Source organism: Ailuropoda melanoleuca, chromosome 7 (genome assembly GCF_002007445.2).
Source record: "Ailuropoda melanoleuca isolate Jingjing chromosome 7, ASM200744v2, whole genome shotgun sequence".
Classification (NCBI taxonomy): Eukaryota; Metazoa; Chordata; class Mammalia; order Carnivora; family Ursidae; genus Ailuropoda; species Ailuropoda melanoleuca.
The window spans coordinates 69,932,104-69,957,338 of NC_048224.1; the positions used below are offsets into that span (position 1 = coordinate 69,932,104).

The following is a 25,235-nucleotide window of genomic DNA, read 5'->3' on the forward strand; positions in this document are numbered from 1 at the left end:
TGTAACAAAATGGACAGTGAATTTTGACCTAATCAAAAATTATGGTACAACTCTATTGATGAGGGAGGTAGTGTAGAAGCAAAATTGTTATTTTCTGTAGTAGGAAGATATAAAAATATGTCTAAAATGTAAATATCAAGAAATAGCTGTATAAACCTGTTACTTAGATACATGGAGATAAATACTAGGAAAAATAGCTGAAAAAATTGAAAGTGATGAGTACGAATTGGGCATATGGAGGGTGGGATATTGCTAGGTTTTGTTTAAACCTATGAAATGATCTTTTAGAAAGGTTCAGAGGTAGAACTTTGTTGTTGTTTTTTTTTAAAAGAGGAATATAAAAGACGAAGAGAAAAAGTAGAATTACTGGCCCATGTCATGGCTGCAGTTATAGCTGGTGACTGTAAATTTGATGGCCCCATCTATGTCATTGTGTCTTCTAGCTGGACTAGTGGCAGGAGACAACTTGGTAAGGCTAGGGTTGGGCTCTGCAGACAGTTGTGACCATGGTGGTCTCTGATATTAGAGCAAGAGGTATGGAGAGGAGGATAGTAGAAATGAAGGACATTGGGATCAACTTTAGATTGGATATGAAAGGAGGTGAAGACAGGAACAGCCTCGTAGTTTGGGAGTAAATAGATTCATAGTCTAGATTAGGGAAATGAACTGATGGAGAGGCAGTAACATAGTGAGATGGCTGGAGGAGAGAAGGTTGTATTCCAAAAGTGGAATATGTGAATTTCATAGGTGAAGTTCTAACTGATGAAAAGGTCCAGGGTGATGCCCAGGGGTCCTGATTAAAGGTGCCTGGCAGGAGTAGCAGATGTCAAAAGACTGAAAGGCTGGGATGTCAGATGAGTTATACATGAGATCATTGATGTTTCTAGGGTGATGGGAGGGCCTGGGGTAAACAGGAAGTCCATACCTGGGGGTAAGTGCAGGACAGTAACCTTGCTATAGGTGACAACAGGGAACAGTGTTAGTGTAGACCAGCCAGAACATTAGAACATCAAAGGAAAAGGGGTTTCACATGAGCATGGAGGTTTCAAGTTCTGGTGGGATATTAGATAGTTTGAAAGAGATCTCCTGACTCAAAGATAAATTGGGTGAAGAGGATGAGGACAAGTGGCCATTTGAGAAGTTTGCTCTGGGAGAGATTGAGGATGAAAGCAGAAGAGGGGGATTATTTACCAAAGGGTGAGGAGTTCCATGCAGTGTGGACTGAGGGTCAAAGAGAGGAAGGCTGGGTCACGGGGTAGAAAGGAAGTAGGGATTCACTGGCTTCCAGCTTTAGAAAGCTAATGTCTTGACCTGTTCTCTGGTCTCTTAGTCCCTGCCCAAAATAGAAGACCTCCAGCATCTATGTGCTCTTGCCCTCTCCCCTGACTCCACTCTGAGCGTTCTTACTCTGGCCCCATCCTATTTTCCTTTAGACTCTCATATGGGGTCAGTCTCACCTGGATTCATTGTGCTTCTGAATACAGGTGGGCAGGCAGGCCATAGGACTCACTGGGACCATTGCAGTACAATGAAATGCAGACTAAAACGAGGGCAGGAAGTCACAGGTTCAGAGCTTGGCTCAGCCACGTACTGGTAAATAATGGTTATGTTACAACCTCCATACCTTCACTTTCGTCATTTGCAAAGTAATGACCAGTAACAATAGCAACAGAGTTTAGGAGTAGGGTAAAGTGAGATAATATACACGGAAGCAACTGCAAGCTAGTTCCTGGCATTTATAAACACAAATATATACATTCAACGAAAGTATAACCTCCCTGACAGCTCATACCACTCTCTTTCACTGGAACAGTGCCTGATGCATATTTGGTGTTTCATAATGAATGAGTAAGAGTAAATTGGGGCTGGGGGGGTTATATTGTTTGATACAGTCCTATCTAGATAATGTTCCTGTACTTCATTCTATTCAAACTCTATAAATCTTCCATTGAAATGTTCCCACATAACATTTGTCTTACAAGTGAGATCAGGGTCTCTGCTTCCTGGTTACATCATTCATTTTTTTCCAATTTACCTCTTTTCAGTTACACTGGCCCAATAATAATTACTTGCATTGTAGCCATGTTTGCATTTCATTTTTCTTCTGGCTTCTCTCCATCTTCCTTCCATGGTTTTTCATGTTCCTTGTCTGGGAGAGGGTCCATAGGGCCAGGAAAGAATCAGCCCTATTACCTCGGCTTTGACAGGTGCATAGTGTGTGAATGTTTGAAAGGTGGGGGGGAAAGTCTATTGCTGTGTGTATTTCTTTATCCTTTCTTGTTTCCTATCTTTCCTTACGTATACTGAGATTGACTCGCATGCACACGTGGCCTATTGTGTGTGAGATTCAGAGCCTGTAAAAATTCCCTTTGATTTTTCTGACATGCTTAATTAGTTTTATGAAAGAAGTATATAGCGTTCTTCTAACCATTATCTTAAATCTATTTTTCCCCCATTTCAAGGTTCTTAGTCAGAACCCTGAATGACCCCACCGTCATTTGCCATTACATTTGTTTTTAAGATGCCAGCCTCATTCTCAGAGCAAGCCCATCATTCTTGACTGGGCAGCTTTCCTCGTATCCTCACGGCTCCCACGCAGCCGGGCAAGTGGTCTCTGCCTCAAGCACCCATGATGAACGGGGTCTTAGTAACTTTTATGATGTCCAGCTCAGGAATAAAACACAAAATGGGTCTTCTCCCAGCAGCTGCCACAGTCACTCATGTCACTGTGGAAGGCCTTGTCCATGTGAGAAACTGAGCTTTTACACTATTCTTCTTCTTTTTTTTTTCCTGAGCAACTGTGTATGGGTTGTCAGGCAGAACACTTCAACTTAGACCTTTGGGAGGCTTTTTGCTGCTTTATATATAGCGTAACACTTTAGGACCATTTGAACATATCGTAATTGTCTGCACTGGGGTGATATGATAAGTAACAGGGTTTCAAATCAAAGCTATGATCTTATCCTTTGATACCAGTGAAGCTGACATTTCTTCCCTCTCCTGGCGCCTTTGCCCTTCCACCCCAAAAGCACCACCGATAGGGCTCTGGATTTTGTATACATACATTCTTTTATAGAGCTCTGAATCTCCATGTGCAGAAGGTCACTGAGGTACACGAGAAGTAGTTTTGTCCGATTACAAACCCATAAGAGATGAGCATGTATATGTGATTGTTAAGGAGCTATTTTCTCTAGCTGACCTTCTCTGGCCTTGTCTCATCGCAAGTCACAAAAGCCTAATCAAACTGCCGTAGGCAAAAGAGAATGCAAAAGGTCAGAAGGATTTGGGCTCACATAGCTGAAAAGTTCAGGTGATATTGTTAATGTGAGGTAGGGCTGTACCCAGCTCCTTAAACAGTGACATCGTGAATGGTTTTTTGTTGTTGTTGTTTTTGTCTCCTGTCCCTACGTTCTGCTCTCTTGGCTGCTGCTTCACAAAGCTCTCCCCACAGAGTCAGAGATAGTCAAGGGCAGTTCAGGCTTATAACCCACCAGTTCAGGCATCTTTCAGAAAAAGAATTCTTTTCTAGTAATTCCAGCAAAATTTGTAAGATTTTTTCATCTTTATCCCAATCTGGATTTTGTTTTCCTTCTCAAACCAGGATGCTCTGTCACTCCAGCGTGATGCAGAGCTCTGATTGGGCAGGCCTGGGTCTCAGGCCCACCTCCAGACCCAGGGGTGTCATTGCCCCCGCCCACACACACCATCACGTGACCCGTGTGGAGGGAAGGGTTAGTTCCCGGATGTGAGCATGGCTGCTGTTAAAAGCAGCTGGTCAGGCCAAACGAGGGACGTCCACTGGAGGAATATAGTCTGCACTGGGGGAAAGAAAACAGGAAGGTTGAATGGGGTTTGAGGAAAGACAACTATTCAAGAGGAGTTGGGGAAATTAGGAAAAGCTTCATATATGAGTGATGGGGATGCAGGAGACTAGTAAGGACCAAGAAATTGTGCTTTTTTGGTGAGTAAAAAGAGTTTCCTTATTTATTCATTCAGTTAGACACAGAAGGTATTATCAGAGGCTAATTAATGCCCTAATCACTGGAACGGCTGAGTGTCACCTTCCATGGCCTTTGGGGCTTTGCCGCTGCGCTTAAGTTAAGGGTCTTGAGATGGGGAGATCATCCTGCATTAGCTGGGTGGACCCAGTGTAATCACAAGGGTCCTCCTAAGCGGAAGACAGAAGTAGTTGGAGAAGGAGATGTGAGGGCAGAAGCAGAGATCAGAGTGATGTGCCTTGAAGGAAGGCACCGGAACACTGGAAGCCGAAAAAGGCAAGGAAACAGATTCTTCCCTGAAACTTCCGGAAAGAATCAGCCCTGCTGGCGCATTTAGCCTAGTGAGACTGACTCCGTGCTTCTGGCCTCCCAGAACTATAAGAGAATAGATTTGTGTTGTTTTAAACCACTCGTTTGTGGTCATTTGTCCCAATGGCAGCAGGGAATAACAGAGAAGCCTTCAGTGAAGAGAGGTGAGCTGAATTTGAGGATGATTAGGAGTGAGCCAAAGCCAAGAAAGGAGGGATCGAGCACCCCAGCCTATGACGACAGCCTCGGTGAACATAGAATGTCACATGGAAACTGCGCTGTCACCACGGGGGGGGGGCAGGAGGCGGGGGACGGGACCCTGGAGGTTGTGTATCCCATGCCATAGAGTCGGGACTTGCTACGGAAGACCATGGAAAGCTTTGGAGAGGCTTCAAAAGGAAAATCATGTGATCTGGTTAATGATTAGGAAAGGTCTCCCTAGCACTGATAAGAAGGATGAGTCTGGTAAACATGAAGAAGGTAAGACACAGGACCAAGAAATCACTTAGAAGATTTTCTAACTCTCCCAGTGAGAAATGATGAGAACTGAGCTGGGTAAAAAGTGGGAATGGGGACAGGGCCAGACACAGGCGCTGCTTTACAAGGCAGACAAGTAGTGGCTGATTCGATGTGGGAGCGTAAAGAAGAGGACTCGCTGGCTTCTGGTTTTGGTGACCAGGCGAATGACTGATCAGGAATGAAAATCTAGGAAGAGGAGTTATTTGAGAAGAAGAAAATTCATTCCAGTTGGGGCGTGGTGATCCGGTCGTCTAGTAGGTTGTGGTAATGTCTAGTTGGCTGCAGAAAAAACAGGTCTGGCTCTCAGGAAAGCTGTCTGAGCCCATCTGGACTGGAAAGACAGAGTTGATTGTCAGCAGCGTGTGCAACGTGGTGGTGCAAGCATGCTGAGTGGTCAGGAGCATGCAGAAGAGTAGACCGGGAGAAAGCAGAGACAGAACCCTGGAACAGCTTTACTCAGGTGCAGGTGAAGGAGGAAGCCACAGTGAAGGAGAGAGAGAGTGTCCAGAGGGACAGGAGGAAAACCATGAAACCACAGCCTACTGTGGCATTCTTAGATATTCAGAGGTCTTACAGAGTTAGGTGAAAGCTTATGGTGCACTTCAAAATCATTAAGGCTGAGTCTGGATTGCAAGAAAACTGCAAAAAGTACTGAAAGCCTTGACTAATTGCTGTAATTTTCTGTGCCATCAAGAATTCCAAGAACCACGCAGGAGTTTTCTAGGCAGCCCTGTGTTCCTGGGGGAGGGACCATGAAACCTTCCATCAAAGTTGTTCTTCTAGAGTTGTTTGCACTGGGCTGCTTTCTCTCCTCATCCTTTCATGGATCAGACACATTATTTTCATTTTGGTTTTGGTTTCACTGCTTTTATTGTTCATTTCTTATTATAAAGGTAATGTGTGGTCATTATAAAAAATAAAAAGTAAAACCCCCTCAATCCTGCTGCCCTATCTTTCACATCCTCTTATATAGCTAAAAGTATAATACAGATAACATTTTGTATTATAAAAATGGGATAATACCACGTATAGTGTTCAACAGCCAGCCCTTCTCTGTATCACGGACATCTTCCGTGCTGGTGCGGTATGGAGCTACTTTGTTCTTTTTAACGACTGCATGAAAGTACATGGCGTGGATATACCACAATTTATTTAACCATTTCCCAGTGTGCATTTTGTTGAATTCATTATTGTGAATAATGTATGAAGTCTCTTTGCACAGAATTTTTTCACTTAAGCACAGCTGCAGAACCCCTTTGCCGTGGAAGGTAACACTCAGAAGCTCCAAAGAGAGAGATCTGTAGGAGCAGAATTGCTAGGTCAAGTATATCAATATTTAAATTTTTGATAGAAGCAGCCAAATTGCACTCCATGAAGGCCGAATGAATTGAAACACTGAATAAATATTCATGTTTCATTTTCTTCTAATGTGTTTAATGCAGACTTTTGGCTTTTAACATTTCTCTTCTCAGCTCCCATGAGTCTCAGTACCTTTCCGTATTTGTTGATACCTAAAATCTGAGCAGAAGGAGGGATAAGAAGAATAAAGTGAGCCATAGATTGGGTTCTCTGAAGGGTGGGTCTGGCTTCAGTGGAGTGAAGTGGTGGCTTTCAGGACCCCAGGTTCCAGCCTTCTGTAAGCCCTGACGTGCCAGGGCAGGACGCCTTGAAAGAAGCCCAGTGGAAGGGAATGGACAGGAGGTGGAGTTGACTGAATGACCACGCTGGGCCAGGATGGGTGTGGCCCTGTGATTGATGCTTATGATCTAGTGTGAAAGGTAGACAATAAACAAACAGAGGAGGGTATCATGTATTTAGGCTACGATACATGCTCTCAAGAAGAATGAAGCAAGTGAAGGGCAGAGTGTCGGGGCAGGAGGGCTGTTTCTTCTGTGGTGTCAGGCACGGCCTCTCTGAAGATTACCATTTGTGCAGATACCTGAATGAATGGATGCGTGAACCACGCTCAAGGTCTCAGGGAAACATGTTCTGTGCAGAAGGAACTCCAGCTAAATGGAGATGAATGGAGAATGGGAGGAGCTGTGGCTTGTTTGAGCACCAGTGAGCCTGGCACTATATGGCCCGAGTGCGTGAGCAGGGGTGGAGTGATGCCACGTATGTCTTAGAAACAGAACCAGAGAAACAGAACCTATAGGACATACATACACGTACGTGTAATACATTTTATCTAGAGACAGAATATATAGAATATGTAGCTATGTTATATACATAATTTATGTATTATATAATATAGTATCTGTTAGTATAAGTAAACACTTTATATATATAGATTTATTTTTTTTAATAAAGATTTTATTTATTTATTTGAGAGAGAGATCATGAGGGGGGGAGGGTCAGAGGGAGAAGCAGATTCCTTGCTAAGCAGGGAGCCCGATGCCGGACTCAATCCTGGGACTCCAGGATCATGACCCAAGCTGAAGGCAGTCACTTAACCAACTGAGCCACCCACGTGCCCCTATAAAGAGATTTCTTATGAGGCATTGGCTCACATGTTTATGGAGATTGAGAAGTCCCCAAGTCTGCAGTCAGCAAGCCAGAGACCCAGAGACAGCTGATGGTGTTAAGTTCCAGTCCCAGGGCAGAAGACTGATGTCCCAGCTCAACCGTCAGGCATGTGAAGTTCCTTCTTAGTCAGCCTTTTGTTCTGCTCAGGCCTTCAGCAGATCCTAGGACACCTACTCCCGTTGGGGAGGGCAGTCTGCTTTCTTCAGTCTACCAATTTAAATTTAATCTCATCTAGGAATACCCAGAAAAACGTTTGACCAAATGTCTGGGCACCCCGTGGCCCAGTCCAGTGGACACATAAAGTTAACTACCACAGTGTGTGAAGTAGGCCGGAGACCAGATCATCTGGGGCTGAGCTGCTTGGTATGGTGGCCAGGGGCTCGTGAGCCATTATTGAGAACTCAAAATGTGGCCAGTGCCAGATGTTGGAGTGATACTGAATATGTTGGGTTAAATCAAAAATGTTATTACAATTAATTTCACTATACTTTTTACTTTTTGAATGTTGTTACTAGGAAATTTTAAATGATACAAGTGGCTCATATTGTATTTCTATTGGCTAGAGCTGGTCTACAGGGCCTCATAGATGTAACAAGGAGTTTACAGTTCATTCTGAGTATCTTGGGAGGTGATTGAAGGGTTTCGAGATTGGGAATCACTTGCTAACTAACTTAGATTTGAAGCAATTCATCTGCTGCTCTGGGAGAATGAGGTGTAAAGGAGCGGGAGTGGGAACAGTAGATCAGGTAGGAGACTCTAGTGGGGGGGCGGGGGCCACGAGGAAGTGGGGGCGTTGGGCTCTGCAGAGGCAGCAGAAGGGAGGGAAGTGGTAAGCCCTGGGATGTACTCAGAGGAGAACCAACAAGCTTTGCTAATGGGCCGAGTGGGGGCAGGGAACAATGACACAAAGCAAGATGACTCCTAGTGTTGGGACCTGAGCATAGTGAGTGAGTGATGGTGCCACTTACTGAGATGGGAAAGACTGGGGGTATGTTAACTCAATGCCGTGAAGCATAATAAAAGTAGGAAGAAAAAAGCAACGGGGGAGAAATACAAAAGAGAATTCGGGCTTTAGAATAGAGTTCAATCAATGAGACTAAAAGAGTCTGTTGAAAAGCAGTGAAGGTGACAGGTGTGTGGGGTGACGAGCAGAAGGCCAGTGAGCGAGGATGGAGAGGTGATGAGGCAGGTCCAGCGGTGTGGGGCAAGTGGGAGCCCAGGCAGGCCAGAAAAGAATGAAAGATGGAGAGGTTGGATCCAGAAACCTGCCTCTCTCTGCAAACTCCTGGAATCATCTCTCCCCACCATCATATATACACACATGCACATACACATGTATGCACACATACATATAAATAATCTATAATGGTGCTTTAATATAAAGGGGAAAATTGATATATTTGAACATATTAAAATTTAAAATCACAGTGCAATGAAATATACTATAAATAAATTTTAAAAAGTGAAAGGCTGGAAAATATAATTTATATAGCAGACAAAGAAAGGATTAATACCCAGAATAAATGAAGAGTTCTTAATACATCAGTAAGAAAAATAGGCAGAGGATTTAATTAGGCTATTTTCAAACAAAGTAATGCACATGACTAATATGAAAAGACCCTAAGTGTCTGGCAAAAATTAAAATGATTGAGACTTCGATGCCAGTAGGGTCTGGGGCATGTGGAAAGAGTTACCTTCGTGCACTGTTGGCTGGGAGAGTAAATTAGTAGCTCCTTGTGGAAGACTGTTGGACTGTGTCTAGCAAAACAGCAAATGAGCACTGTCAATCCAGCAAAGCACCCCCGTGTATTTTTCCTGTAAAGATACTGGTCCCCGTGTGCAAAGAAACAAGTAGAAGAATGTGTACTGCAGCACATGTAGCTACTGTAATAGCTAAAACTTGCAAACCATCTAAGTGTTCATCAGTAGGAGGATAGGGAATGAATTGTGGTACATTTTGCCTATTCACATGTGGCATTTTTTCAAAGATCTATAAACACACTGATAAGAAAAAGATCTTTAAAAATGTGGGTAGGTAAGGGGCGCCTGGGTGGCACAGTCGTTAAGTGTCTGTCTTCGGCTCAGAGCGTGATCCTGGAGTTATGGGGATCGAGCCCCACATCANTGAGCCCCACATCAGGCTCCTCCGCTGGGAGCCTTCTTCCTCTCCCACTCCCCCTACTTGTGTTCCCTCTCTCGCTGGCTGTCTCTCTCTCTGTCAAATAAATAAATAAATAAAATCTTTTTTTAAAAATGTGGGTAGGTAAAAAGAAATTGCAATATACGATTCATTTAGCTAACCAAGAGCTGTGTTTGTATATGTATAGATAATATTTATAAGTACCTAGAAAGAGGTCTGGAAGAAAATCCACCAAATTGCCACAAGCAGTTAGCTCTGGAAGAGGAGTGCGGTTGCAGGCTTTGGGGAGTGGGAACAGGGACGTGTTCTGTATCACAGGAACCATCCCCAAGCTTTACTGTTAAAATGACATAATAGGGGGCGCCTGGGTGGCACAGCGGTTAAGCGTCTGCCTTCAGCTCAGGGCATGATCCCGGCATTATGGGATCGAGCCCCACGTCAGGCTCTTCTGCTATGAGCCTGCTTCTTCCTCTCCCACTCCCCCTGCTTGTGTTCCCTCTCTCGCTGGCTGTCTCTATCTCTGTCGAATAAATAAATAAAATCTTTAAAAAAAATGACATAATAAATTGTGCAGAAGTGGAGTTGGGCCTGGGTACATCCAGGTCTGTGTTATTTCTCTAATCCTTCATCCGCTGTCCCTGGCCCCTCTGACGAANCAATAAATTGTGCAGAAGTGGAGGTGGGCCTGGGTACATCCAGGTCTGTGTTATTTCTCTAATCCTTCATCCGCTGTCCCTGGCCCCTCTGACGAAGGTGATGTGAAGAGTGTCTGTGGTCGGCATACACGGAGAAACCTCATTGTGGTCCTGGACATAATTTCAGGACAATCCCCACGCTGTTCTCAGTTAAAGCATGCTCTCAGGTTATCCCATTCTGCTGGGGCCAGCTCTGCCAGCAGGTTCCACGAAGGCTCAGCTGCAGCCGAGAGCTCAAAGGCTCTCCAGGTCACCTCTGTGGCCCAGCTGCATGGAAATTAATTAGAGGCAGACCATGTCCCCCGGGACTAGGGTCTCAGGGATGCCGAAGTCATTAGCAGCCGTGTTCAGCTCGGCTTCCATCTCTGTCTCCAGCAAATGTGTTGCGGCAGGAAGAGCAGGCAGGCTGAGTTGGTGGCTAAGGACGGTACAACTTTAATTCCCAGATAGTTTGTCAGAGTCATTGGGGTGCAGGGACCTCCAGAGACAGAGGTGTTTTTCATCAAATCAGAGGCAGCAGTGTGCTGATTCCCCTGACTACTACAACTAAGTTCCCCTTGCTCTAAGTGAGTGTGTCATCCCTAGAGCACAGGGGGTGGTGACCATAGCAACAAATCACCCAAATATTATTTTGTTCCCTTTGCCTTTTGTGACGCCTCCCTTTCCACTAACAACTCCTGTTACTGTTTTAATTACAACTAGCTCTCTTTCCTTCTTTTTCTCTTTCTAAACTCTCTCTAGGATCAAAGAAAGAAGTACAGAAAGACCAAGATGTTAACAAACCTGCTGTTTCATCTCCTAAGAGAACTGTGGCTTCAGCCACCAAGCCTCATTCACCAGGTATTTAAGAAATGTGNCGGCTTCCATCTCTGTCTTCAGCAAATGTGTTGCGGCAGGAAGAGCAGGCAGGCTGAGTTGGTGGCTAAGGACGGTACAACTTTAATTCCCAGATAGTTTGTCAGAGTCATTGGGGTGCAGGGACCTTCAGAGACAGAGGTGTTTTTCATCAAATCAGAGGCAGCAGTGTGCTGATTCCCCTGACCACTACAACTAAATTCCCCTTGCTCTAAGTGAGTGTGTCATCCCTAGAGCACAGGGGGTGGTGACCATAGCAACAAATCACCCAAATATTATTTTGTTCCCTTTGCCTTTTGTGACGCCTCCCTTTCCACTAACAACTCCTGTTACTGTTTTAATTACAACTAGCTCTCTTTCCTTCTTTTTCTCTTTCTAAACTCTCTCTAGGATCAAAGAAAGAAGTACAGAAAGACCAAGATGTTAACAAACCTGCTGTTTCATCTCCTAAGAGAACTGTGGCTTCAGCCACCAAGCCTCATTCGCCAGGTATTTAAGAAATGTGATCGGTGTCATTTGGGGAGAAGGCTCGAACTTGTAATTTATTTGGTTCGTGTGTCGTTAATGCAGCAGTGCCGGCCCGTGTGATATGTGTGATATGTTCCAGAGCTTGACGTACATACACTGATGTGTTCTGACTCAAGATGAAATGAACCAGCTGTTGGCATTGTTTTATGATAAAAAAAAATGAAATGTTACCGTGCTACTTTTAAGTGGTAGAATCTTCTCTGTGTAGGAGTATCTGCTGTTCCAACAGCACGTAGAAATAATTTATAATCGAAAAACAGACTGTGAAGATTTCACCTCCAGAGATAATAGTATTTTCTAAAAAGAAGAAAAATAGAAAAGCAACAGATACCAAATACTTGCAATTTTGTCAATGAGGAAAGCATTTATTTACCTNGACAGCATGTAGAAATAATTTATAATTGAAAAACAGACTGTGAAGATTTCACCTCCAGAGATAATAGTATTTTCTAAAAAGAAGAAAAATAGAAAAGCAACAGATACCAAATACTTGCAATTTTGTCAATGAGGAAAGCATTTATTTACCTTCAGATATGAATAAACTAGGTAATGTCACTTGAGAGTGGAAAATGGCTTATATCATGAAAATTCATATTGTAAGGTATTAACTCCTTTGTAGAACAGAATGCAATATAACCTCACAACATTTTCTTTAAGCATGAAAATCGTAGCAATAATAGCAGCTACTGTTTGAGTTCTTACTGTACCCCAGGATACCAGGTACTGTTCTAAGCTCTTTAAATGTCTTAATTTATTTAATGCCTGCCGGGACTGAGACAGGCACGAGTATTGCCTCTCCCTTTACATGTGAGGAAATCGAGGTACAGAGATTTTCATTAATTTTCCCAAAGTCACAGGAAATAAGTAGCAGAGTCTCATTTTGATCCCAGCCACTCTGAATCCCACAACTCCATTCTTAGTCACTACTCTATTAACTAGAAAGCTTGGAGAATAGAGAACTTATTAATATTTCCAGTTAATTGAAAATGTACAGGAAAGAAACCCTTGCCACACGTGAGACGGTCGGGAGACAAAGCCGTGTGCCTAAATAGGGTGGGAGGTCGGAGGGGAGGACCCTGCATAAATCTGGAATTTCCGAAGGGTCACACCCTCACTGGATGAATTAGGAAGAAAAATAAAACTCACCTCATAGGGTGAGCCTAGCCTCTTGCACCTTTGGCTCTGACAGAAGGTAGGGAAGTTCTTCTTTAGGGATTCCTCACCCCAAGTCTGCCCTCCCTCAAGGTAAGAGCTGGAATCCGTGCTACCACTGTGGTCTGAAAATTCAGTTTAACATGCTGTAGCACTTGTGTGCACATAGCAGAATAAAATGTAACATCATCAACACTCAAGGAAATAAGCCTCCATGAGTAAGGTTTTTCTATGCCAGGAGAAGAGAGTAAAGGTATTGTGTAATTTTAGGCTTTGTTAAGTCGAACTATATGCATTAAAACTTCGAGGATAATCAATACCATAGAGCATATAGTTCTGCACCAGTAGAGGGAAAATGGTTGGAATGAGGGGTGAAAAAAATACTTCAGTCAATGAAAGTGAAGGCAAAAAAGGGAGAAAGGAAAAAGGAAAAAAGAGAGAAGGCTAAAAGGAAGGGAGAGAGGGAGAGGAGAGAGATTCAAAGAATAGAATAAGATCTTAGAAATGAGTTTAAAGACGTCATAATGAATGTACATGAGCTAAATTCTCTAGACTAAATCAAAGATTTAGAGTACCAGCCTGGATTCACTTACTGAACAGTCAAAAAGTATTTATTATTAAATGCATGTTATATGCTGTGAAATCTAGCTTTAGACTGCTTACAAGGTATACACCTAAAATATAAGAATATTGAAAGGTTGAACATGAAAGGAAGTATTTATACAAAATAAATACTAAACAAGAGGAAATTTGCAGTGTCATGGTTTTGAAGCAACTTTCTAATGGTGTAATTAATAAATATGAAACCACACATTTGTAAAGGATAGAATTTGATACATTTTGACACATACACACATGAGAGACCATCACCACCATCCAGATAGTAAATGTATCTGTCCTCCCGGAAAGTATCCTGGTGCCCCTATGTAATCCTACCCTCCTACCCCTCTGCACCCTCCCCTCCCCCAATGCCCCCATTCTATCTCTATAGATTAGTTTACATTTTCTAAAATTTTCTGTAAATGGAATCATATAGTATGTACTCTACTTTTCTCTGGCTTCTTTTACTCAGCGTGATTACTTGGAGTAGTCCGTCCCTAAAATTTCAGTGTGCAGATACCGTAGTTTACCCACTGACCCATCAACGCCCTGGGCTTCTACCCCAAGGATTTGGCTATTGTAAATAAAGCTGCTCTGCATGTTTGCACAGTCTTGGTACGGATGCCTGCTTTCGCTTCTCTTGGTAAATATCTAGGAGTGGAATGCCTGAGTCATATGGGAGTTATTCATTTAACCTTTTAAAAATGTTAAAAGGTTTTCCAAACTGTTTTCCAAGGTGGTTGTACCATTTTATATTCCCAGCAGTAGTGTGTGAGAGATCTAGTTTCTCCACATTTTTGCCAGTACTTGGTATGGCCGGTCTTTTTTTTTTAATTAAAGACATGGCAATAGGTATGAAGTGTATCTCCTTTTAACTTGCATTTTCCTAATAACTAATGATGTTATGATGTTGAACAGCTTTTTATGTTTACTTGACATCTGTATATGTTCTTTGACAAAATATCTATTCAAGGGGCTCCTGGGTGTTTCAGTCGGTTAAGCGTCCGACTTGATTTCAGCTCAGGTCATGATCTCAGGGTTCGGAGATCGAGCCCTGCATCGGGCTCCGTGCTGGGTGTGGATCCTGCCTAGGATTTTTTCTGTCCCTCTCCCTTAGCCCCTCCCCCCCTGCTCTCTTAAAAAAATACATCTATTCAAATACTTTGCCATTTTTAATTGGGCATTTTTCCCCATTTTATTGAATTTTGAGAGTTTTTATGTGTTTTGGATACAGTTTTTTTCAGCTATGTGATTTGCAATCTCGCCCCACAATCTGTGGCTTGTTTTGCATTCTCCTAGCAGTGCTTTCGAAGAGTACACATTCTTAACTTTCCTAAAGTCCAATTCACATTTTTTTCTTTTATAGACCCTGTTTTTGATGTTATCTGAAAAATCTTTGTATCACCCTAGATCACAAAATTTTCTTCTACATTTCTGAAAGATTCAAAGTTTTAGCTTTATATTTAAGTCTGTGATCCATTTCAGTTAATTTTTGTACACAGTGTGAGGTGTGGCTTGAATTTCTTTCTTTCTTTCTTTTTTTTTTTTTTGCAGAGTAACATGCAACTCATTTCTACTCTGATCTTTATGATTTCTTTTACTCTGCTTATACTGGATTTAACTAGCCGATATCATTCGCTTGAAATCTTTCTTCTTTTCTAATGTGTGTGTTTAGTACAATAAATTTCCCTTTATTCACTGCTTTAGTTATAATTTTGATATTCTGGGTTTCATCTTCATTGATTTCAGACTGTTTTCAAATTTCCTTTTATGATTTCTTCTTTACTCATGATTATTTCAAATTGTGTTTGCAGATATCTGGGACTTTGCAGAGACCTTTCTGATTTTATTTCTAGTTTAATTCCATTGTGGTTAAAGAACATACTTTGGATGACTTGAATCCTTTTAAATTTATTGAGACATGTTTTATGAGTCACAACAAGGTCTGTCTTGGTAAATGATTCATGCATACTTAAGAAAAATGTCTATTCTGCTGTATCTGTGTGAAGCCTTCTACAAATGCCATGGGTCAAGTTAGCTGATGGAATAGTTCAAGTATTCTATATCCTTACTGATTTTCTGTCTACAGGTTCTATTCATAATGGAAAGAAAGCTGTTGAAATCTCAGAGTGTAATTGTGGACTTGTCTGTTTCTCCTTTCGGTTCTATCATTATCTGCTTCCTGTGTTCTGAAGCTCTGCTATTAGGTACACAACTATTTAGGATTGTTTATCATTTTGATGAATTGCCCACTTTATCATTAGGAAATGACCCTCTTTATTCCTAGTAATATTCTTTTCCCTGAAATCTACTTTATTCAGTATTAGTTGTGCACTCCAGTTTTCCATTAGTTCAGCATGGCATACCTCCTTCCATACTTCTCCTTGTCATCTGTTTGTTTCTTTAATTTAGGTTGGTTTCTTATAGGCAGCATGTAATTGACTCTTGCATTTTTCTCCAATCTGAAAGCTCTGCCTTTGATGTACATATCATGTTATTGATTTGATTGGGATGAAGTCTACCATCTTCCTATTATTTTCTGTCCAACTCCACATGTTATTTTTTCTTTTTTCCCTATTTTACTACCTTCTTTTATATTAACCGAATATTTGTTATGATTCCATTTGTTCCCTTAGCTGTATTGATGTATTAGCTATCTGTATTTTATTGGGTTATTTTAGTGGTTGCTTTAGGGTTCATAGTTCTTCTCTTTAACTTTTCACATTCTGGCTTGAAGTGATATTATATCACGTTGATTATAGTACAGTTGACCCTTGAACAACACAGGCTTGAACTGAGTGGGTTTCCTTCTACGTGGATTTTTTTTTCAGTAAATACAGTACGGTACTGTAAACGTATTTTCTCTTTCTTATGATTTTCTTAATTACACTTTTTTCCTCTAGCTTACTTTATTGTAAGAATTCAGTATCTAATACATATAACACACAAAATATGTGTTAATCAGTTGACTATGTTATCAGAAAAGCTTCCAGTCAACAGTAGGCTGTTAGTAGTTAAGTTTTGGGGGAGTCAAAAGTTATATGTGGATTTTCGATTGCATGTAGGATTTTTGCCCCTAAACCCCGTGTGGTTCAAGGGTTAACTGTAAGAATCCTCTAACTAACTCTCTCCTTCTGGCATTTGTGCTGTTATCAAACACTTTCCTTCCACATGTACCATAAACTTATACTACATTGTGGATTATCAATGCTATTTTCTTTCAAAAAGATTTAAATAAGAAAAAGGTCTTTTACCAGTGTCCCTGATGAACATGATTGCAAAAATGCTCAACAAGATACTAGCTAATCAGATCCAACAGTACACTAAAAAAGATTTTTCATCATGATCAAGTGGGATTTTTTTCCTGGGATGCAGGGGTGGTTCAACATCCACAAATCAATCAACATGAAACACTACATTAATAAAAGAAAGGTAAGAACCATATGATCCTCTCAATAGATGCAGAAAAAGCATTTGACAAAATACAGCATCCTCAACATTATAAAAACCCTCAACAAATTGAAGGTAGAGGGAACACACCTCAACATAATGAGGACCATATATGAAAGACCCACAGCTAAGATTCTCCTCAGTGGGGAAAAACTGAGAGCTTGTTGGGAACACAACAGGGATGTGCACTCTTACCATTGTTGTTCAATATAGTACTGGAAGTCCTAGCCTCAGCCGTCAGATGGCAAAAAGAAATAAAAGACATCCAAATCAGCAAAGAAGAAGTTGAACTTTCACTCTTCACAAATGATATGATACTCTATGTAGAAAACCTGAAAAACTCCACCAAAAAAAATGCTAGAACTGGTACAAGAATTCAGCAAAGTCGTGGGATATAAAACCAATGCACAGAAGTCTGTTGCATTTCTATACACCAATAAAGCAGCAGAAGGAGAAGTCAAGGAATCGATCCCATTTACAATTGTACCAAAAGCCATAAGATACCTAGGAATAAGCCTAACCAAAGAGGTAAAAGATCTTTACTCTGAAAACTACAGAACACTTATGAAAGGAATTGAGGAGGACACAAAGAAATGGAAAATATTCCATGCTCATGGATTGGAAGAATAAATATTGTTAAAATGTCTATACTACCCAAAGAAGTCTACACATTCAATGCAATCCCTATCAAAATAACACCAGCATTTTTCACAGAACTAGAACAAACAATCCTAAAATTTGTATGTAATCAGAAAAGACCCCGAATAGCCAAAGTAGTGTTGAAAAAGAAAATCAGGGGTGCCTGGGTGGCTTAGTCCTTAAGTGTCTGCCTTTGGCTCAGGTCATGATGCCAGGATGGGATTGAGCCCCACATCAGGCTCCCTGCTTGGCGAGCCTGCTTCTCCCTCTTCCTCTGCCTGTTGTGCTCTCTCTCTCACTGTCAAATAAATAAATAAAATCTTTTTTAAAAAAGAAAAGAAAAGAAAAAAAGAAAAAGAAAACCAGAACTGGAGGCATTGTAATTCCGGACTTCAAGCTGCATTACAAAGCTGTAATCATCAAGACAGTATGGTACTGACACAAAAACAGATGCATAGATCAGTGGAACAGAATAGAGAACCCAGAAATGGACCCTTAATTATATGGTCAACTAATCTTCAAAAAAGCAGGAAAGAATATCCAATGGAAAAAAGACAGTCTCTTCAACAAATGGTGTTGGGAAAATTGGACAGCGACATGCAGAAGAATGAAACTGGACCACTTTCTTACACCGTACACAAAAATAAATTCAAAATGGATGAAAGACCTAAATGTGAAACAGGAATCCATCAAAATCATAGAGGAGAAAACAGGCAGCAACCTCTTTGACCTCGGCCACAGCAACTTCTTACTAGACATGTCTTCAGAGGCAAGGGAAACAAAAGCAGAAATTAATTGTTGGGACTTCATCAAGATGAAAAGCTTCTGTGCAGCAAAGGAAACAATCAACAAAACTAAAAGGCAACCTATTGAATGGGAGAAGATATTTGCAAATAACATATCAGACAAAGGGCTAATATCCAAAATCTATAAAGAACTCATCAAACTCAACACCCAAAAAACAAAAAATTCAGTCAAGAAAGAGGAAGAAGACACGAACAGACATTTCTCCAAAGAAGACATACAAATGACCAACAGACACATGAAAAAATGCTCAGTATCACTCATTAGCAGGGAAATACAAATCAAAACCACAACGAGCTATCACCTCACACTGGTCAGAATGGCTAAAATGAACAACTCAGGAAACAACAGATGTTGATGAGGATGCAGAGAAAGGGGAACCTTCTTACACTGTTAGTTGGAATGCGGACTGGTGCAGCTATTCCAGAAAACAGTACAGAGTTCCCTCACAAAGTTAAAAATAGAGCTACCCTATGACCCAGCAACTGCACTACTAGGTATTTATCCAAAGGATACAAAAATGGTGATTCGAAGAGGCACATGCACCCCAATGTTTATAGCAGCAATATCCCCAGTAGCCAAAATGCAGAAAGAGCCCAGATGTTCATTGGTGGATGAATGGATAAAGAAAATGTGGTGTGTGTGTGTGTGTGTGTGTGTGTGTGTGTGTATACATATGTATGTATATATATATATATATATATATATATATATATATACAATGGAATATTAGCCATCGAAAAGAATGAAATTTTGCCATCGAAAAGAATGAAATTTTGCCATTTTCAATGATGTGGGTGGAACTAGAATGTATTATGCTAAGCAAAATAAGTCAGAGAAAGAAAAATACTGCATGATTTCACTCGTGCAGAATTTAAGAAACAAAACAGATGAATAAAGGGGAAGGGAAGGAAAAATAAAATAAAAACAGAGAGGGAGGCAAACCATAAGAAGTTGTTTAAAAAAAAGATTTTATTTATTTATATGAGAGAGAGCATGAGGAGGGGGAGGGGCAGAGAGAGAGGGAGGGGGACTAGCAGACTCCCCACTCGGTGGGGACCCCAACGCAGGGTTCCATCCCAGGATCCGAGATCATGACCTGAGCCAAAGCTTAACTGACAAGCCACCCAAGCTCCTCAGAGACTCTTAACTATAGGGAACAAATTGAGGGTTTCTAGAGGGGAGGGGGATGGGTGGATGGGGTAATTGGTGATAGGCATTAAGGAGGGCACTTGATGTAATGAGCACTGGATGTGATAAGCAACTAATGAATGACTAAATTCTACCTCTGAAATTAATAATACACTGTATGTTAACTAACTTGAATTTAAATAAAATAAAGAGTCATAACTAAATTTCAAAAGTACAAAAAATTGTGCCTGAGTTAACTAATAACTTTAATAAACCATTGCTATTTTTTAAAAAAAGAAAAAAATAGCTAGTTATCAAGCTAGAAAAGACTTAATATTTACCATAAACAGAAATAGTAGAGATTATTTAACCATGTACACTAGAAATTAATAGCTAAAATATTAAAAAAAAAAACAAGTACTCCAGCAAAAAAAACCCCACAAAAAACTGGTTTTAAAAATTTGTTAAGCAACACTTGGGTCAAGTTAAAAGCAAATCAAAAATATCAGAATATCTGGAAAAAATAAAAAATGAAATTAGATATAGCTAAATAAAGTTTACTCACAAAAGAATAACCACAAATTGCAGATTTCAACCACAAATTTTAAATATAAAAACAGAACAACAAAAAACAGAACAAAAGTATCTCAAAGGGAAACAGAGATTAATATACATATTAAGTTTATATTACTCATTTGTTTTATTTGTTCATTTAAGGAAGATTTGTTTTATGTAATAAATTTGCATCTAGGGAAATTCAAAAGAAAAGAAAAAAGGTCTTTTAGGTTTACTCACTTAGTCCTCATTTCTAGTGCTTTTTTCCCTTTATGCAGACCCAGCTTTCCATCTGGTATCATTTTTCTTCTACTGAAGGATTTTATTTGACTCTTGGTGGTGGAGGTTTTCTGGTGGTGGAATCTTTCTGTGTTAGTGTGCCTTCATTTCTCATAAATACTGTTACTTTATTCAGAATTCAAGTTGGCCTTTTCTTCCTCTGAAGTATTTAAAGATGTTGTTCTGCTGTCTTTTGGTTTGAATGGTTTCCATTGAAAACAGACTGCTATCTTTGTGTCTCTGTACATAATACACAATAGTTTTTCTACTCTGGCTGTTTTAAAGCTATTCTCTTTATCACGGGTTTTGAGCAATGTGATTACACTATACTTTGGTATCCTCTGTGTGTGTGTGTGTGTGTGTGTGGTTTTGTGCTTAAGGTTTGCTGTGATTCTTAGATCTGTGGATATACAGTTTTCATAAAATTTGAAAATTGCTGCCCATCATTTCTTCAGAAATGTTCAGGCCTAAGCCTTCCTCTTCAGTGACTCCAATTATACGTACTTTAGGCCACTTGAAGTTGACCACAGCTCCTTCCAAACATAACACTGTTAATTTCTTTTTTTTTTTTAAGATTTTATTTATTTATTTATTTACTTACTTATTTACTTGAGAGAGAGAGAGAGATAGAGAGAGCATGAGCCAGGGGGAGGGGGGAGAGAGAGAGGGAGAGAAGCAGACTCCCTGCTGAGCAGGGAACCCAACACGGAACTCGATCTCAGGGCCCTAGATCATGATCCGAACTGAAGGCAGACACTTAACTGACTGAGCTACCCAGGCACTCCGACACTGTTTATTTCTTTTAGTCATTTTTCTCTGTGTATTTCATTTTGGATAGTGTCTCTTATGGTGCGTTTGCTAATTTTCCTTTCCTTTTTCTTTTGAAAATAATAACACCTATTTGTTTGTTCTACCGGTCACAGCTCTGTAGGTTAGACATCCACAGTTCTGTAGGCATAAGTGGGTTCTCTGCTTAAAGTATTACAAGGCTGAAATCATGATGTCAGCTGTGCTAAGTTTTTGACTGGAGGCTCTGGAAATTTTTTCAAATGCATTCAGGTTATTGGTAGAACCAGTTCATTGTAGTTGTAGGATTGAGTGTCTGTTTACTTGCTGGCTATCAGTTAGGGACCACTTTCAGCTCATAGAACCCCTGACAACCACTACTCTACTTTCTGTTTTATGGATGTGTTTATTCTGGATATTTCATATACATGGAATCATGCAGTATGTGGCTTTTTTTTATTAGTTTCTTTGGTGTTGTGTAATGTTTTTGAGGTTCGTTCATGTCAAAGCATGAATCAGTATTTTATTCCTGGTTTTGGCTGAATTATATTCCATTACATGGGTATATCACATATGGTTTACATTCACCAATTGATGGACATTTGGGTTGTGTCCAGTTTTGGGCTACTATGAGTAATGCTGCTTTGAACATTCATGTTACAGTCTTAAGTCATGTCTAAATCTACTCTTGATCCCATTCTTTGTATTTTTCACCTTAGACATTTGAGTTTTCAATCTCTAGAATATTTATTTAGGCTTTTTTTTAATCTGCTTTGTTTCTACTTGACATATTCAGTCATTCTAGTAGCTTCATGAACATAAGGAGTGTAGTTACAAATAACTGTTAATCATCTGTGTCATTTCTTATGGGCTTCAATTGATTGCATCTCTCCTTATTATGGGTTATATATCCCCGCTTCTTTGCATGCCTGAGAATTCTTTTAGATGCCAGACATTCTAAATTTTTCCTTGTTGGCTAGTGGATTTTTTTTATTCCTATGAATATTCTTAAGCTTTGCTCTTAAATAAAACTATGTTACTTGGAAAGAGTTTGGTTATTTTGGGTCTTTCTTGTCAGCTTTGTTAGGCAGGTCCCAACTAAGGATCAGTCCAGAGCTAATTTTACCATATTACCAAGTCAAGACCCTTCTGGGTATTCTACCCATTGCCCCATGAATTATGAGCTTTTCCACTCTGGCTGATGAGAACAGGAACAAACTCTGAACCTTTGTGAGCTCACAGGAATTATTCCCTGTAGTCCTTCGTGGAATATTTTTCCCTGGCCTTGGATACTCTCCACCCATGCACTTGTCCAAAAACTCGAGGGGACCCTCTGCACGTGTCTGGAGTGCTCTCTCTCTGAAGGGATGTTCTCCTGCTAATTTGCCTTGTACCCTCTGAGCGCTGAGCTCCCTGAGCCCTCAGCTCCATTTTCTCAACTTGGGGAAACCACCAGGTCCCAGCCCATGCCACAGCCTGGAAAGTCACTCAGGAAATTGGCTGATCATCTCCTTTGCTTTCCAGCTCAGGGATCCCTATGCTTCACTGCCTAATGTTGATACCTTGAAAACCATTGTCTTATATATTTTGACTGGGTTATTTTTTGGGTTATTTTCAGATCAGAGGATAAGTCTGATCTTTCTCACTCCCTCTTGGCCGAACACAGTTCTTTTTTTTAATATAAAAATTTGAGCAATTGTTATAATACTATGAAACCATGATTTTTCACCCTTGGAGAAAAGTCCAGATTAACCTTGATACCTGTACTTCCTATAAATAATAATAAGAAGAAATTTCCTGACTTTGGGTTATAACTCCTGGGGTTTTTTGTTCGTTTATAAACCAATATAGAAAAGAATCTACTCTTTCCCTGGAATGGGAAATATAAATCTCTCCTTTCTAGAGCGTAGCAGGTTCATACCCAGTTTAGTCATTCCTGCCTTCACCCATGGTCAGGACTGGCTGGAAGGAAATTTCTTACCCTCATGCCACTTGCTGCACACCTTCCCCACCACTAGCCAACGTCAGGCAAACAAGTGCCAGGACTAAGTAGGGAAGTAGTGTGCTACTTGGCAAAATTTTCTGGAATAAATTTAGATCTGTTTAAGACAAATAAAGCCTGTCCAAGACCATGAAGAACTGGGCACCTGTGTTACCTAGGGGCTTCTGCTGGTGCCAGTCTGCAAGAATCAGACTTCCTTTCTGCTGGGTTGTTGGCCAAACTCCTGAAGGGCTTTTCCTTAAACCAGAAGGCCATCTAGCTAAGCTGTGTCCTATGATTCTTATTTACAAGGGTTAAGGTCATGGGCCTTCTCAAATGTTGTAAATAGGCAGATTCCAATGCTGCCCTGTTTGTTTATCATGTCAGTTAAGCTTCAAGCTTTAAGATTAAACCACGCTTTTCCATCCATTAGAATCCTCTAGATAGTGAGCGGGTGGCTGCAGATGAATTTTTAATATTCTCTTTCCATGTCCAAGGGCTGCGTTCTCCCCAGTGCTCTGCCTTTGCACGCAAACAGCTTGCATTCACCTTTATGAGAATACAAGGTTACTGGCTTTTTCCTCTGAGCTGCCAGTTGTCCCTGGGATCATCACAGATTCTATCTGCCCCTAATTAGACTTATGCAGCCAGTAGGATGACTGAGGAAGAGCTGGAATTGGGGCGAGATTGAGATAATGGGAGGATGTCCTGGACTTAGAGTATGCCCCAACACTGTGAGATCTGTCAGAGATGCTGCAGAGTGGGCCAACAGTGTGCTGAAGTGGGAAGAGCCCTGGGCAAGGAGTAAGAAATGTGAAATACAGACCCGGCTGGGCTCTCTCTGACCATGGATGGCCTCAGGTCAAGGACGGGGCCTCATTCCTGTGCACTCCTCACTGGAGCTCACACAGATCATTCACAGAGTGGTTGCTCAATAAAAGCTGTCAAGGATTTTGCTTCCGCACAAAACACATGACAGAGAGTGTGCATATGAAGTCAGCTGTCATCCGTAGGTCATGGCAAGACACTGGTCTAGGTGTTTCTGTTCATATATTTCCTATCGAAGAGTTGCTGAAGGGATAAGCCTCATTAATAGTTGGGAAGTTTACAAGGGGCAGTCAGTACACAACTGGTTATTTCTATTCTTTTTCACTTCATTTAAAGACTCCAAAACCATCAATAAGCCTTATTTGGAAAGCCTTTATTCGTTAAATCGGCTTCCTCGTTCAACTGAGTGGAAATCAGAAGGCTATTGTAGGAGACCAATTTTTGGGAAAGAGACCAAACGCATGAAGTAGGCTGTCTGACTGTGGAGAGAGGTCAGTGGCATGCCTGCCGGCTTTGAACCTTCAACTGCCCCAGAACTAGTATAAATACCACAAGGAACAGGGAAGGAGATGATAACAAAACCTTCCAGCACCTGGAAGTGTCCTCAGGCGACATGGCAGCCCCTCATTTAAAGCATTTCTCTGGCTCTTCCAGAGAAACAGAGGTGTAGGAGGCCGGAAGTCAGTCACCGTCAGTACGTCTCATCCCAGTGCCAAACACATGCTCCACGAGCTCCGTGTGATCACTGGCCTCTGCAAGTTTTCCATCATGTTCCCTTAATGCCTTACTTCCTAAGCCGATTGGCATTTTAGCTCCATTTTGTTCTGGCTCTTAGGAGAAGACAGTAGAAATTCTCCTTAATTTTTAGTGAAACAGGTGAAGCTGGCTGTGTGTCAGACTTTTTTTTTTCCGCAAAGCTCTCTGTCTCCAAGAGGGTAGATGAGCCCGTGCAGCTGTCCTCGAGTACCGTCCTGGGAATGGTGTGACATGGGGGTGGACGGGAGAGTTAGTGACAGAACAATACTTCAGGGAGTTAGCTAGAGAGGTACTTAACAAACATTGACAGCACAAGAAAGAATACTGGTTTGGGTGAGGCCCCCAAATATGCTGCTGACAGTAAAATGATTTGGCCCTAGGCAGAGTTCTATCTAGCTGATCTGTTGAGAAAATGGCAGAACCCTTTTCAGCTAAAGCACTATATAACTCCACAACCAACCTTGTGTCTCTGGTTTTCCTTCCAGTAAGTCTTAACATTGGGGCCTGAGTCAGTCTGTGCTGTGACAGTGGTTGGAGGCCACATGTGTAGCTGGCTAGCCGTCCCTAACAAAGATTGGTTTCATAAGGTGTCAGAAAGGAGCAAATCTTAGACACGTGTGTGGATACCAAAAGCTGATGCTCTCAGGGGAACCTCTGTCTGGGCTCAGAACATCAGCTTGGTGGCCTCGTGAGTAGAATTTGGA

The 25,235-nt window shown here is 41.1% G+C and overlaps 1 protein-coding gene across 1 annotated transcript in view; it reads left to right on the forward strand.

Moving 5' to 3' along the window:
* The window catches only part of MTUS2 (microtubule associated scaffold protein 2), a 640,692-nt gene that overhangs the window by 482,154 nt on the left and 133,303 nt on the right, over nucleotides 1-25,235 (forward strand). The window contains exon 10 of the mRNA XM_034665023.1: nucleotides 10,929-11,027. Within this exon, the coding sequence (XP_034520914.1) occupies nucleotides 10,929-11,027 (99 nt within the window). The remainder of the gene's footprint in view (nucleotides 1-10,928; nucleotides 11,028-25,235) is intronic.